The sequence below is a fragment of the Pseudorasbora parva genome, chromosome 18 (genome assembly GCF_024679245.1).
Source record: "Pseudorasbora parva isolate DD20220531a chromosome 18, ASM2467924v1, whole genome shotgun sequence".
Taxonomy (NCBI): Eukaryota; Metazoa; Chordata; class Actinopteri; order Cypriniformes; family Gobionidae; genus Pseudorasbora; species Pseudorasbora parva.
Window position 1 is genome coordinate 21,522,320 of NC_090189.1, and position 16,443 is coordinate 21,538,762.

At 36.5% G+C, this 16,443-nt stretch overlaps 1 protein-coding gene across 6 annotated transcripts in view; it reads right to left on the bottom strand.

The window, feature by feature from the left end:
* ncam1a (neural cell adhesion molecule 1a) overlaps nt 1–16,443 on the bottom strand; it is a 274,586-nt gene that overhangs the window by 96,266 nt on the left and 161,877 nt on the right. For all 6 annotated transcript variants that reach the window (XM_067424257.1, XM_067424256.1, XM_067424258.1 and 3 more), the window contains exons 2-4: nt 4,364–4,438; nt 2,476–2,685; nt 42–185 (exon numbers count right to left, since the gene is read on the bottom strand). In XM_067424257.1, the coding sequence (XP_067280358.1) occupies nt 42–185; nt 2,476–2,685; nt 4,364–4,438 (429 nt within the window). The remainder of the gene's footprint in view (nt 1–41; nt 186–2,475; nt 2,686–4,363; nt 4,439–16,443) is intronic.

The following is a 16,443-nucleotide window of genomic DNA, read 5'->3' on the forward strand; positions in this document are numbered from 1 at the left end:
AATGAAAGAGAGAGATCTGCTTGTGGTACTGTACGTCTTACCATCAGTCGCAGGCTGGATTCTTGTCTTTTTATACTTCCAGATGATAGATGGGGGTGGTGAACTGATGACATCACAGATGATGTCAGCATCATCCCCCTCGTTGAACTCTTGAGGCGATGGGGCGTTTTGGAAAGTGAGTTTCTCTGAAAAAGACATTTGAAATGCACTTCATAGAACATCATGTACCACTATTGCAAAAATTATTTTCTTAATCTCTGTTTTTGTCTTGTTTTCCACTAAAAGCTTGAAAAGCAAAGTTGCATAAGATATTACGAAGAAGGTGTATGGTTTATTTCTGGTTTAAAAAATAAACTTAATCAATAAAGAAAAATACTCTGAATTTTTATGGAAAACAAGACAAAATACTAGGAAAAACATTCTGGTTTTTGCATTGAAAAAAGGGGTTAAGCATAGACTGTATAAAACAATGGACGTAGTGTCTGTGACGTCACCCGTAGGTTTCTGATAAGCATTTTTGAAGCCCAAAGCGAGCGAACCGGCTGTCGCCATCACTTCTAAATAGCTGAAAATGGGCAAAGAGGCAGGACGTGGGTGGAGCTGAGGTGCCTGTTTTACTAAAGGTTAGTCGTGACATCAGCGGCTATCCATCTGTCACTCAAGTGGCCACGCCCTTAATTATGCAGAACTTTAAGGCTTAATATAATAAACGGACGAGTTATTAAAAAAAAAAAAAAAATCACCCCCTCACAGTTGTCATGAAGGGCAAAATTAGCCGTATAGACCAAAACCACTTATTGTACCTGGCTGTTAACATGTTTATTCTACTGTAAAGTTAGACATTTTAACATGAGGGGGTCTATGGAATCCATCTCTAGTTGATGGCCAGTTGATGAATTGCAGTTTAATTCACTTCCGTATTGGATTCCGGAGACCAGAAGTTTGCAGTTTGGTTTTAAGGTTTATTTCTGGTTTAAAAAAGAAACCTAATTAAAAAAAAAAAAAAATTCTTTGAAATATATTCTTTAAAATATATTCACTGAAAAAAACTGGAAAACACACACTGTCCAATTTACTTGATCATATTATTTGTTATCTACGCAACAAAATTGTGTTTCTTTTCTAAACATGATTTCGTTGTTTTCGATTAATGCAATTCTCTAAAATATACAATCTACTAGATTACATTATTTGTGGTAAATATGAACCAATTAAGTACTTGAACATGATTTTTGCTGATACTGTAGTTCCCAGCATGCTTTGCTTGGGACTTGACGAGAAGAGTAAAATTGTTGAACTTAAGTGTTATTTTATGTGTTTTTTTGGGGCAAAATTAGATAAGGGGGATACTTTATATTGTTTAATAGTGTTTAATGTTTAATTATGTTGAAATAATTACAACTATTTAAATTATACTGGGTTACCATAGTGGAGAAGACTGGAGCGATTGATTAGGCTGTGGACTGAAACAGCACATGTCATTAAAGAGCATTTCATACATAGCACTTGATATGTATATTACGGGCTATTGCTGGCATATAGAATGCAAGCTTATAAGTCTTATAAATCACCAAAGTGACCACAAAAATATACAAAAATGAAACAAACTTGTGATTAGATTAAGGAGGTGGGTTCTCAACCCCCCCTGTGCACACCGCTGTTGTTAGGAAGCCACATTAAAATCATTTTGAGACTACTCAATTCGGTTACATAAAAATTACTTCATTCCATGATGTTGAAGTTATGTGAACAAATTATACTTGTTTTACTTAATTGATTCATTTGGAACCGATGTACATGATTAAATCATGTAAATCCGACACACCTTTTTTCTTCACACCTACAGTTCTTTTATGTTTGTTACAAATTTTAATGAAAAACGAGACAAAATACTAAGAAATATTTTTTTGTGTTACATTGCATAGAAAGGTAAATCCCTGAAAGAAGAAGAACTTAAATAATTAAATAAAACCAATAAATAACATTTATAGATTATTTCATATAACAAGTTATATTTATTAAAAAAATGTAATCTATGTTATTACATAAATGTTTAATAATGAAATGAATTCATATTTAATTATAAACAATTATATATTATTATAGTAATAACAATTATTATAGTAATGTATTTAAATATAGATGATTTCCCAGAGCAACATGTAGACGAAAACAGGGTTACAGAAAGATGAATTAATTTGAACAAAGCTTCAAACATTTTTCGGCATGAAATAATTATGAAGACATGAAACATATTTCAGAATCGGTCAAAACTTTTCGTAGTAAAAGCAAATAACAGTCCACAGTTTTGATCGTCTTTATACCACATGTGCTTTCATTATTGGTGTGCTGTTATTTTGTTATTAAATATTGTGGTAAAGGTCCAAGGATTCGTTGTGTTTGCTGTTGAGTCCAGTACAATTTCTCACAATTCCACACAATCTCTTAAAATACAAACACAAACATTTTACTTACGGAAAATTTTTACGATGACAGTGCCCTGAGACTCCTTGTCCCCGCTTTTGGCCACACACTTGTACATGCCTGCATGGTCGACGTTAGCATTGTAGATTGTGAGCGTTGACGAGGACTCGTCAGTCTTGCTGATGCTGATGTCTGGTCTCCCTGGCATGAGCTTGTCCCCATTGGGTGCAAACCAGTCTATTTCCTTAGCATCTCCAACAACTGAAACCAGAGACAGACAGAGTGAACGGTGAAGACAGACAGTCTGTTCATCAGCAACAAGGCAAACTGCACGTTTGCCTTAAACGCATTTAAATACTCTACATGTCTACTATCTGTGTGGCATTAGTGTATCCATCCTTCACAAACTTAATTTGACTCGAGAACAAAGTTAGACAATTTAGCTAAAATCACATTATTACAATACATTACACATGCAGCATATAATGTTTTAGAAAAATAAAATGAGTAATGCAACTTTTATCTCACAATTCTGACTTTTCTTCACAATTGCGATTTATAAAGTCAGAATTCTGAGATATAAATTCGCAATTGTGTAATATAAAGTCAGACTTCTGACTCTTTTCTTAGTCAGAATTCTGACTTTATACCATGCAGTTGTGAGTTTATTTCTCAGAATTGCAACTTTATTTCACGCAATTGCGAGCTTATATCTCAGAATTCTGACTTTATATCACTCAATTGTGAATTTATATCTCAGAGGTCTGACTATATCATGCAATTGTGAGTTTACATCTTAGAATTCTGACTTTATAGCTCGCAATTGTGAGAGAAAAAAGTCAGAATTAATAAAACACTTTCTTAAAACAAATTATATCAAATGTTTTACTATAACATGTTCATATATCTGCTACATTAAATATACATTTTGAATGTAGCAGATATATGAACATGTTATATATGTATATTAAAACGTAGTATATTTAAAGGACAACTCCGGCGAATTGTCCTTTACACAGCTAGACACATCAGCTAGCCGTCTAAAACAGGTGAATTTAAACAATGGCTAAGTGGCTAAACTCATCTCGTTGTCATGTAAGGGCCCTGTTCTTGTTGGACAGACAATTTTATTGCATTTTGTGTCTGTTAAGAGGCACAAAGACACCCTTTACGTTTATGCCCCCAAAGCTGCCGTTTTAGCTGAGGGAGGGCTCTGGGCATTAACTGTAATAACTCTGTGTTGCAAGCACCAATCCAGTTCATTTTTTTTCTTCTATAGACTGTACTCACAAAGATATAACGATCAAGATAAACTTAAAATTCGAGTTGTCCTTTAACATGATTTTACAGATGAATGAATGAATCAAACAGTTAGAGTTGAATTTTTAAATCACATTTTTTTATCTATTCATTGGCAGACAGTTTGAATCAAACTCCCCAATCATGAATCATTCTCTTTAGAAATTAAAATCACAATAAAAATGTCAATGTTCACAATGTCCCTTCATTTTAAATATGCAACAACGTGTAATATGCACAATGTGTAATATATCTGAAGGACACTCTTTAGATGGCTAATGTGCAGCAAAACATTCCATAAATCTTATGAAAATATTTCAACCAAAAATGATGTACCTGTATATAAGTCACTTTTATAATAGAAGTTGCTTTGGCTTTTCATCAACCAATATTCCTTAAGATTATTTTTCACTCTGTACCAAAAATCAAGGACTAAATTTCACAAACGAATTCACTGCAAAAGTCAGGCAGGTCAATGAATTTATCTGCTGTAAATAAGCACATCAAAGCTTTAGTCAACCGTGCCAACCTATCAGAATGAAAAGGCTTGTTTAAATGCTTTGAAATCAAAAGCACTTCATGAAGGTTAAATGTGACTTGGCCCCAGATATGTTTCATCACAGGAGGGTCATTCTCCTACCTTCACACAAAAAGAATTTAGACTCTCCCACGCTGATCTCTCCCTGGGCCGGAATGATATCCACTTGCAAAGAAGCTGGGAAGACAGAGAGAAACACATATTTGAGAAATAACCCACATGGATTCTATACACCAATCATACATGGGATGTGAATTTTTTTAGTAAGTCAGTTGTCTGAATAATTAATCAAAAATCCTGTGTTATTTAAGGTCCTTTGTCCTTATGGTCAGTATTGATCAATTTAATGTATCATTGTTGAATAGAAGTATTAAAGGGTTAGTTCACTCAAAAATCTGTGTCTGTTTTCAATCCTCAAACAAAGATTAGAACAGTTATGAATCAGTGTATTGATTCATGATCCGGATCGCCAATGTCACCTGATTTCAGCAGCTTGTCAGCTTGAGATGCGATCCAAATCATGAATCAATACGCTGATTTATAACTGTTTAAATCTTTGTTTGCGAATTGAAAACAAACATGGAAGAGAAGAAAAAGCTGAATAAAGTCGTAGTTTTTGTTATTTTGGGACCAAAATGAATTTTCGATGCTTCAAGAGATTCTAACTAACCCACTGGTGTCACATATGGACTACTTTGATTATGTTTTTTTTTTTTTTTTACCTTTCTGGTCCTTCTGGAAAGGGACAGCATACTGTGCATACGTTTTCAATGGAGAGGCAGAATCTCTGACTATATATAAAACATCTTAAACTGTGTTCTGAAGATGAACGGAGGTCTTACGGGTGTGGAACGACATTAAGGCAAGCCATTAATGACATAATTTTCCTTTTTGAGTGAACTAACCCTTTAATTTCTTTCAAATACATCTAACTACAACTACTATTAATAATAATTAAATCTTTCTGGCCCCAAACTATTAGATGGTAGTGTGTATTGACTATTAATTAAAATGCCCTGATATTTGGCCTATAACTGTGGGAAACCTAGTGTAGGTTATCATCCATCATGACCCATTCTTAAATTATATCCAAACACACTTCTCCATGTTCCTCCTACACATCCTAACCGAAGCATTTCAGCAGAAAGCTTTTCTTTGTTATCCAATTACTAAGGTAGTTTACATAAAATCACAGTTTCTGTCTTGAAGCAAAATGAAGCAGCATATGCTGTACATCCCTAGTGACTGGGCCTGCCAACCAATTAAAACGCACTCCTGGGAAGGATGTTGTCAGTGGGTGTACGAGGAGCACAAGGCCGTGCAATTTTGGACCTGAAGATAACAACACGTCAATAGCTCTGGCTCTTTTCCAGCTCTGTTAATGTGGCAGGCGGAGATGAGTATTTACCGCGGTACAGACACGGGCGCATGGGGTGTTGGCGTACAAGAGCAATGTGCAGTAAACCGTAGCCATGGTAACCCCAAGTACTGTCACAAGCGCTTATTGAAAAATCCCAGTGTTAGGCAGGCTGATTCTTGGACTAAATATGACAATTAGGGCTCTGCACTATCAGAAATACGGTGAATTAGGTCTTATTTTCCACCTACAATTACCTGGGGTTTTTGAACTACACTGATATTTTATAATGGTACCTTAAGCTTCAATTTTCCAGTTTAATGGAAGGCACTTGATGGAGCTCCCTGAACATTTTCTTTCGTGTGCAGCCGGGGACCGTAATGCTGTAAATGACGGCATATTAGTTTCCTGATATGAGGCTAATACATTTCATCTTCCTGCATCAACCGGGGTGAATGAGATGAGCCCAGGCAGCAAGCAGCCGTTAGCTCCACGAGCTAGAGATGCCATCGAAGAAAAAGAAATGAAGGCAAACCGCTCTCTCACAAGTGAAACTATACCCGCCGAAAAAACAACAGCACCTTATTGTTTCTCGTCAGAAGAATCACTGCAGGCAGAGCCAATGAGCTTGTCAATCATAAACATCTATAATCTGTCAGCAATTACAGGAATGCTTTGTCTCCTGGAGAGGAATTGACCAAGAAACAAACCACACGCGATAGATCGGAACACTGCAGCATTCTGTACTCTTGGGTAAAAATCTTTCATTCAATAAATCAGATTTAACAAAAGTGCTCTACATCTGATTCTTCTACTCTGCAAGATGTAAGTAAATTGAATTATAGCAAGAACATTGTATATACAGTACACAACCTTTGTTGACATCGAAACTCTTCAAACGTAAGGTTCTTTTTTTAAATCAAGAAATGCTACAAAAAAATCCTAAATGCAATGAAGGAAGAGAATGTTTATAAAAAATATTAAAGGGATGGTTCACCAAGTTATAGATGGTATGAACTATTCCTTTAAGCACCACAACTGCAACTAATTTTAACATGTTTATTGTCCAGCATATTAGCATATTAGAATGATTTATGAAGGATCATGTGACACTGAAGACTGGAGTAATGATGCTGAAAATTCAGCTTTGCCATCACAAGGATAATTTAAAAATGTAAAACATTAAGGGCTACATTTACTAACAGTTTGCACCAATGCAAACCGTCTTTTGTCGTTAATAAATAACTGTGAGGTAGACACACAGTGAAAAATGAGCACTGAAAAGGCGTGGACAAAGTTATTTTGCGGCTGACCTTTTTTGACCTGCAAATTTGACTCTATTTTGATTAAATAAAAGGCAAAAAAAAAAAAAGCTTCTGTCACTTAACATTCAACTGGTGGCTTTAAATGAAACTGGGTAGTTCGGTAATAGAACAAGGATAATGTACAGATATCTGCAAACCTCGAACACAGACATACAGACCAGTATTTCATCATCATGCTCTGAGATAGAGAGTGTCATGTGTGGTTGTGTGAATATTTGCTTTAGTATCTGCAGTCAAGGAAAGAACATCCCTATTTGTTTGTCTGTATAAGAATTGCACCTAGAGATATTCGCTGACGTTAAAGTACTGTTGGAGGAAACAGTGGTTCTGTCTTGTTTGCTCAAAATGAATTTCCAGACAGCACGCTTACACTTTCGGCACATACCGAAAAAAGGAATAATGTCTTCAAAACCAAATCAAGTGTTAAGTGCATGCATCCAGTAACCCAGCTATTACTTGGTCCCTGAGCTTGAAAAGTCACTGACTGTATATACTTTGAGTAAAACACTGTAATCCAATATCTTATCCAAGTATTGTGCAAATAAAAAAATAAAAAATCAGTCTAAAAAGCTCATAAACAGGCAAAAAAAGGAAGCAGGGGAAAAGCCAGCATATTAAATTTGCTTATGACTTAAGTTGTTTGTTCACCGAAAGCATTTCCGCTTAAGAAATAGTCCAATTTCCACTCAAAAACACCAGAGCCCCTTGAACAACTCAAGAAAATAAATAAACGCAGACCATGAGAAATCCGGTACAGTGATGATATTGTTATTTGAACTTCTTTGACTTGGTAATGCAGTCTTGAGGCTGTATATCGAATGAAGCCAAATGTTTGACTCCTTCGATACAGCAAAAGTGCAGCGCTGTGTCCTTGTTCAGAGCACAAGGAAGGCAAATGAACACATAAAACACAATAGGACGGCAAATCGATAAGCCTAATTACAAAATAAATCCGAAACAGCTCAGCCTTATAGGTGGTTACTTGCTGTGTTGCCAGCACGATCCTCTAGCATGCTCCATGCGCTTTTACTCTTAATCTTCATAGATAACTCCAGGCCACTTAGCATATCAGTAATATCTCATATGACTAAGAATATAGCACAATAACAATACAAATGCAAACACAGACAAGCCAGCAAATTATGAGAGTGAGGTAAAATAATAAAACTGTCAGTAATTGTCCAACCGAGTTGTAAAAATTTGACTGGTTAGCATAGCACAAGCTACTGATTGAGATGAATGGGGATGCTAACACACATCTATTATAGACCTTTCTGAGTCAAACAGATATTAATATTATAGCAACAGGAAGCAAGAGAGAGTTTTAGTTTTCCATCTGTACCCACAATAATACTGAACATATCAAATGTAGCATCTTGAATATGGCCTATAGCTCTCTTACAATGCTATCTTTCAAATGAGAATTATATATTACGTTGTATATCTACATCCAAAACCATTTTGCCTTGACTTCCAATCACATATTTCTGCTAGTAAGATCCCGCATTTATTAGATGTCAAGTTTTCTGTGGAATGTATGTATTAGCATTTGACAGCTAATGAAAACAGCTCTGCATTTTCCTCAGTTCATTGATGTGTTACCAATCCATGTGTTTGTGTCTGACACAAAGCTACATCCTCTACATTAAATCACTATATTCATGCAAATACACAGCTGCGCCAATTCATCTCCGTACTCTGGAAAAACATGCCAGCAAGCATGGTGTATTAATCCTTGTGTAACGGAGGCAGAGACACTGATGTTGGCAAAACACACGACTATTAATCACCGAAGACTTTAAGGAGATGAGCTGTCCGCACGTTGACGTGTGCCTGAAGTTGGGTGTCAACTCGGGGAGAGCTTAAATTTCTGTGGGCCAGATTAAAGAGATTCGTCCACTGACAAACTTTCCTGGCAGCAAGTTTATTTTTACCATTCTGCAGGAATAAAGCGCTTTGAAATGCCACGTCAGGCAAGCTATGAAGGGAAGATGAAAGCGCATGGGCAAACTCCAATATGTAGGGTGTCATTCCTTCTCAGCAGATTTAAGGCTAACTCAAAGACGTTCACACACACCTGATACCAAAGCATGGAGTTGCTGAGTTCCATTCCCAACACATTTCAAGACATGATTTTATACTGTATGACATGCCTCTAGGTAAGGGGCATCTGACGTTCTGAATATGAATCTGCTCCTCCATTCGGGTTTGCGCTCAGGTTGTCAGTGATTAACGGTTTTGTAGTCTTCATAGATTACGGGTAGACACTTGTTAGCCTCTACATATCTCACAGTTTACATTTAGTTAAACACACAGATCAATGTGACAGAAGCACGTCATCATGTAAGATGCCATCTTGAACAGAATGCGATTCTACTCCAGTCTCATCACAAACAAATGACTCTTTAATGAATCATTCAAAATGACGCACAACACAAGCATGACTGGTTTAACTGGGATCTGTATAATGTTATGTAATGTAATAAAGGGTTCTTTTAAAATTTTCGAATTAAGTTTCTTAAGTAAGACTTAAAAGAGAAGCAGATTCCAGGTGCTCAAGTTTTTCAGCGACCTGACACACTGACCAATCAGAAATCTGTTTGCTTTGAAAGTGAGTTCTGTGTAAGCCGTCTTTCCTGCATCGCTACCCTATTGACAAATTAGCATTGTACATTTTTGCCCTGTGAAATTTCTTCTTAATTTAGCTGCACCTTTATACTTACTAAGGCTGCATTTATGTGATCAAAAATACAGTAAAAAACTGTAATGTGAAATATTATTACAGTTTAAAATAATTGTTTCCTATTTGAATACATTTTAAAATTGTATTTATTCCTGTAGTGAAACGCTGATTTTTCAGCAATATTACTCCAGTATTCAGTGTCATATAATCCCCCAGAAAGCATGAATTGGTGCTTGAGAAACAAATTATCAATGTTGAATACAGTTGATTAATATTTTTGTACAAAGCATGAGCGTGTTTTTCAGGATTCTTTGATTAATAGGAAGAATTCTTTGAAGAAAAGAACAGCATTTATCAAATTAATGAGTCTTTGCTAGGTACAATGATTTATTTATTTAAAAGAAATCATACTGACCTCAAACAATTTTGAACGGTAATAAATTATATAATATCACATTATCTCTCACAAACTGTTCCTTCCTGTGCTCATCAATGTCTGAGGAATTTTGTGGTGAACTATATTTGTGAACTTGTATTGCTTCTAATACAGTGAAGCGCACATGGTTAATTTAAGGTTGGCAGTAAATGAAACAGAGAAACTTCATGGATAACAGCTGCTTCAGCTTAATATCACACATCTTACCCAACCAGCCAATGAAGGAAATCAGCATCTCTGGAGTGGCATGTCAACTTTGAACTCTTCCTGCAAAAACTTCATGCACCACACTGCGGGGGGCCCTTGCCAAGTTACTATGGAAACTGGAGGGCCTGGGATACCCTCTAGGTGGAAGTCTTCCAGCAGATGCCAACACAGAAGGGCGTTCAGGGTGAGAGAATGTTATTGGATGGCCTCATTACCACGCTGATCATCCGGTCCGATTGCGCCGACTATTTCAGTTCCAGTATTTGTCTCAGTCTATGCATGCATGATGTGGAGAGGATGCAGCATTAACTTTGTCTTTAGACAAGAAAAAAAAAAGGACTAACAAGCCGTGGTAATGACTCTGTAGTTATACTGTTTCACACTGACAAAAAAACTCCTATTAACGTAAGAGCTTTTACTATTTTTAATGTTTTAAAGCAGACTAACTTGAAGGCAATTACAAAAAATAATAGCTTAGGGAAAAGAGGCATAGCCAACTGTTTTGTGATTTTCTCAAGGTTACACTGCACCATATTGTAAGAACAGATGGGAGAATAGCTCTGAGGTTCTATTTTAACACTCTGTGATCTGGAGAAATGCAAAAATTAAGTGACTAGCAGTTGCCTCCAACTTCTCATATTTAGGGCAGTTCCATCCCTTAAAGTGTAGCAAAAACATTGGCTTCCTTGCACTCACTCACTAAGAGTAAAAACAAAGAACAACAGCATTCAAAAACAATTACAAACGCCCACAACGTGTTTGCACCATCCAAACTATTTTCAGAAGCTCTTCGTCTCTGAATAATTAAGCCATGAATCAAAGAAGAACACCCTAATGTAAAAGGAACCCGTTGACAGAAATTACACTCCAGATCAACACTATAGAAAACCAACAGATGTCCATTAACACCGATTAAAGGCACATGTGAGACAGACAATTGAATAAACAAAGCCTCTGAATCTGATATGAAACTAATTATTTGAGATGCAATGCTTTACTTTAAGGAGTTCAACAAGTGTTGATGACAAAGCTTATATGTAATGCCAAAATCCATAAAGCTAATAGGATTATAGGCATGCACACACAAACACAGGCAGACAGCACAAAGCCAACATAAGTATGAGCCTATACGTGTTGACAAAGAAAGTGACATGTATAATCCAGGCCTAAAAAGCTCCATTTGAGTCTACGAGGACTACATGATGAATGTCACATGTTTTCTTTCAAGGAAATATTCGGTTTATTCCAGGATCAAAATGCTAATACAGCATAAATAAAAAAAAGCTGTGATCTAAAAAATAAGTAGTATTGTCGACCTTCACCTCAGAAGTATGTGTAAATGCTCTCCCAGAGGTGATGGCAGCAACCAAAGTGCCTGACTGCAGAACAAGAGCAAAGTGTCCGTCTCAAGGACCATGAAGCAAGATAAAGCCCCCTGCTACTGACCTGCTGCTTTCACTTGAAGATTGACTGATACATTTAGGCTTTACACAGATAAACAGGCAGGACACTTGCAAGGAATTACATGCTTGTGATGGTGGGAATGATGACATTTGGCTTTACAGCAGTGGTTATCAATCTTTTTCAATTTAGTGGAGTCTCATTAGCTGGGTTTCCATTCAAACGTGAAACGTAACGGAAACAGCCGATCAGTCACATGGGTTTAATGCGTTTCCATATCCCATTATTTGTATTAACTCTAAGTCAAAAACCAACTGAACCACCTGATTTAATGGAAAATGATTATACATAAAGATTAAAAAAAAAAATTGTACTCATAATTTCTACCCTAATTAAATATTTTAAATTTTGGCAAAACTAGAAAAAAATATTTTCATTATCAAATTGCCCATGGATTAATTTGATTTTATTAATTTACATGGTTTTTATAGGTCTAACATATTCTAATAAGTTGTTTCATTTACAACATTGATTTTTTCCCCTTCAATCCAATAAAAATATCTTGTTTGAATATCTTGTTGTCTTACTTTATGCTTTTTTTATTATTATTGACCCCTCCCCCTGAAGAAATCAGAACAGAAGTGGCCGGAAGTGGACAAAAGAGATGGTCAGATGGATTAAAACACCAGGTGTAAATGGGAATGTATCTCCCTCGTCAGGGCCTTATTTGTAACAGGACTGTCAGTTAGCAGTTCTAAGTTAGCATCTGCAAACATGTACTACTTCAACAAGTAGCCAATGCCACCATCATAATAACTGTGAAGTGAAATGTGTTCTTTAAAAACATGGCACGTCTACGGGATGATAAATTAGACCGCTCGCTCAGAGGCTGCCACGATGTGTGACTAACACAAATTCAAATGACTTGAATATCCCTTGCCAAAAACAAGTTCATTTCATTTACATATGTTATTACCTTTAATGATGCAGATGCCCCACGGTCTGCAGTGTCAGCTCGAAACTTGAGGGGCACCTCCCACCGCACAGAGACTGAGCACTGCCTCCAGGACTCAAATTGTACTCAATGCAGATATGGGTGACTAAACATCAGAGACAGTGTTCGCTCTTTTACTGGCGATCACACATATAATTACAGGCCTGAGAAAATATCATCTCCTCCCTTTTCTTTTAACACTTTCACACCACTGACAGCATTTTCAGAATGTTCTTCTTTCTTTTGTCATTTATGAGACACTGATTCCCCAACATTGATGGAAATTTCAGACAATCCATGTTTTCATGGTTATATGGTAGGGGGCGCTATTAGGGATCTTCTGAAAGAGTATTGCATCTCTGGTCCAAAACACGAAAAAAGAAGAAGCAGAAATAAGTGATATAAGGATTGCTAATGCAAAATGTAATAAATCACCACTGCATCATTACTGTATAAAATGTCGACCCAGGATGAGGTATAGGAATGTGAAGCTTTAGGGGTGTTAATGGATGCAATCTACTCCATCTATATGTTTTGATCGTAGTTCTGAATTTGATCTGGATGTATATTGACAAAAGCAGCTTTTTGGTTAGCCCTTTTTATTTTACAGTCCTCTTCCCCATGTAAGAACTGGGTAATAACTAGGTATTAACCCTGAACCTATCCCTAGACTTAACTCATGTAGTTACAATATTAGACTGTATGTACACATACTGTAAAATAAAGTGCAACCACTTTTTGATAAGCTAGAATAAACTATTTTTGTTTTTGTTTAAGAGCAGAGGCTCTGTTCTTTTTTGTCTGGATATTCATACAAAAACATATTCTTGTGACCATGAAATTTTTGTGAAAACTATCAAAAATTGGCAAAATAAAAAAAGGAAGAAGAAAGAAATGCGGGCGGGGAAAGAGTTAAGCAACGGTTCACCCAAAGACATTTTTAATAAATATAATGTACATGTAAATAAAATATAAAATAAATACAATTTCTTTGTTTATTGATTCTGGATTTATGTGAGTATTTAAATGATTTATATGAGTAAATAACAACAACAACATTTATTGTTAGTACTGAATACATTTTTTATGTTATATAATAATAACAACAATAAAAGATCATGCTTATGCTGTAAAAAATATTCAGCAGAACACAACTTGATTTGATTTTAACATTTCATGTTATGTCTAAAAACCGATAAATTACCAATATTACAATTCTACAGAATTTTGTTTAAAAAAAGTAACAGAAATTAAAATGTTAAATATGATTTTTGGCATTACAACATTATAATGTATAGTATAAAACAAATATATACATTTTAAAAAGTTACTAAAGATTCAATTTTGTATACATTTTTATTTATTTATTTAGATTATATTTGTTTATTACTTATGCAATGAACTGCTTATCAGTATTGGCCAGCATTTTTAAATGAAACTGTAATTAAATTACAATTTTCAGTTCTGGGTGAACTATTCCCTTAAGAAAGATTAAAAGAAAAGGTTTATGGTGAAGTATGGAAGTATAAAGTGACACCCCTGTCTGTGAAAGAGCACGAGGTGTGCTCGAGGTGCGATATCAGTAAGAGCAGTCCTAATTAAACAGAAGAGAATGATGATGTTTATGAGGTGGGTGGTTGGTTACTAGAAAGAAGACAATGTCTCAGGGTTCAATGTGTGGCTGTAGATCGTCCTGATATCTTGCCTCTCACTGTGGGGCCTTGAGCCACGAGCTGTAATTAAAGTTAATTGACTTACTGTTGAAAGTCAATGAGAACAGGTGCTCTGTCGAAGCACCAGAGGAAGATTAGCCATCATTATGAATCCCCCTCCCAAACTGGCTCGTCTTGTACAGTATGTCCACATTAGCAAGGCTTTGCTACTTAATCTCAAATTTAATTCGAAAAGGAATGACGCCAAGGAACTGAAATGGCTAAAAAAATGGACCCGTTACGTTGAAAAGGCTTTGATCTGCACAAAGACAAGTGAGCTCATCTCATCGAGCCAGTTGAGGCAGAAAACTCCTCCCTCAGATATCAGCCCATGTAGACCAACCTCAATACCCAACAGCACATGTCTGGTCTCATAACGTCACTTAGAGAAGCTAACTACAACTTTAACCAACAAAACGATCGTCTGCCTGAATCGAGAATTCAACGGTTCCTCCGAACTAGACTCCTAGTAAAGCACGTTGAGAGTGTCCCACCTGCAAATAAATACCCAGCATGCCATTTAGCTGAGCGTGTAATTTGTTTGCGCTGTGGACCGTGGTCTCTCCATGTCCCTCAGCGCCGATGAAGACAGAGGAGCACCGGGCAGAGTGATGGTATGTCCGGTAATCCTGACTAAGCCGTGTGGTGGGGAATTGAAGGGTGCTGGGGTGTCTGATGCTGCAGTCTGTCAGCTGTGCCCGTCTCGGGCTAATTACCATCCTGTTTTCAGACCAGACATGGTGTATGGAAACCAGCCAACAAATGTAAGCGCACTGCCATCCCACTCTGACCCCCATAAGCGTGCTACCACGCTTATATAGAAAGGCTGTGTAAAAATATCGACTTTCCACTTAATCGTGACCTGCATTTCAGGGATGTTCACAAACAAAGGAATCTTTTGAGCCTGTTCTTTTTACTAAATCAAAAACATACAGAACAACCAGTGTAGTCAGAATCACAAAAACAAATGACGCTTCAGGTTATTTTTTACTAAATCAAAATCATACTGTGTAGCCCGTGCAGTGCCATTCGTTTCTCTTTGATTCGGTTCTTTTTAATCAGCGTCCGATTCATGAACATGCATTGATTCACAAGCTCTTGATTGTCTAATTATTCTCTCAATCATTCAAAACTAGACAGGACGCACTGTGTTACGAAGTCATTTTGTTGTACTATAAGGGTACCAGCTTTGGATTGGGATCTAAAAACACAATTTTGGTCGAACTACTCTAGTAAGGCAGCAGTTTATTTTCCAAAGGATGATACAAAAATAAATGACTCATTAAAATGTGGAAGCAGTTATGTGGCTACCGGCCTTCGTTTTGCTTATGGGGAAACTGCAGATTAAGGACCTCACAAATGGCTGGACAGAAATGTCTGTTTTTAAAATACCAAACCCTCCTGAGGGTCTCTGCTTGGAGTTAGAGCATCACTAGAGCTAAGAATTTGTAGCTCCCATTCTGTCCTCAGCCCCACTCAGGTCTCTTAATGATGAGCCAGGGAAAACAGATTTGAGCTTTATTCTTTATGATTGGTGCTGCGAGTGGAAGAGAATGCTAGTTGAGTTTCATTCTCATGGCTGTCTGGGGGCATCCGTGTCTGGTTCCAGTAAACCTGCCCCAGTTTGATTTCCTCTGAGGGCTATGAGACCCGGGAAGTGTTACAATGCTCCTCCCATAAAAATGCTGACAGTCCTGAGCCTACAGGTATGGTGAAGTAGTGGCACTTTAAAATAAGAAAAATATATAATTTTTAAATAAATAAACTGAATTCCATTTAATTAAATGTAAAAATAGATTATTATAATTATATTAGAACAGCAGAGAAGAGACACAAAACAGACCAGGAAAAGGTTATTGAGTGTCGTTATATGTCAGAGCACTGTCAAAAAGGATATTGCTCAGGTGGCTAACTAATTTTGAACACAAAAATGACTGTATATTTTATAAACAATTGCAAATCACTTTTCTTTAATACTTTGTCAATTGCACTTTATCCATTTATCAATCGAGTTCAAAAATGGCATCCGACAGTCAAAGGTGCAGTATGTGATATTGACAGATAGTG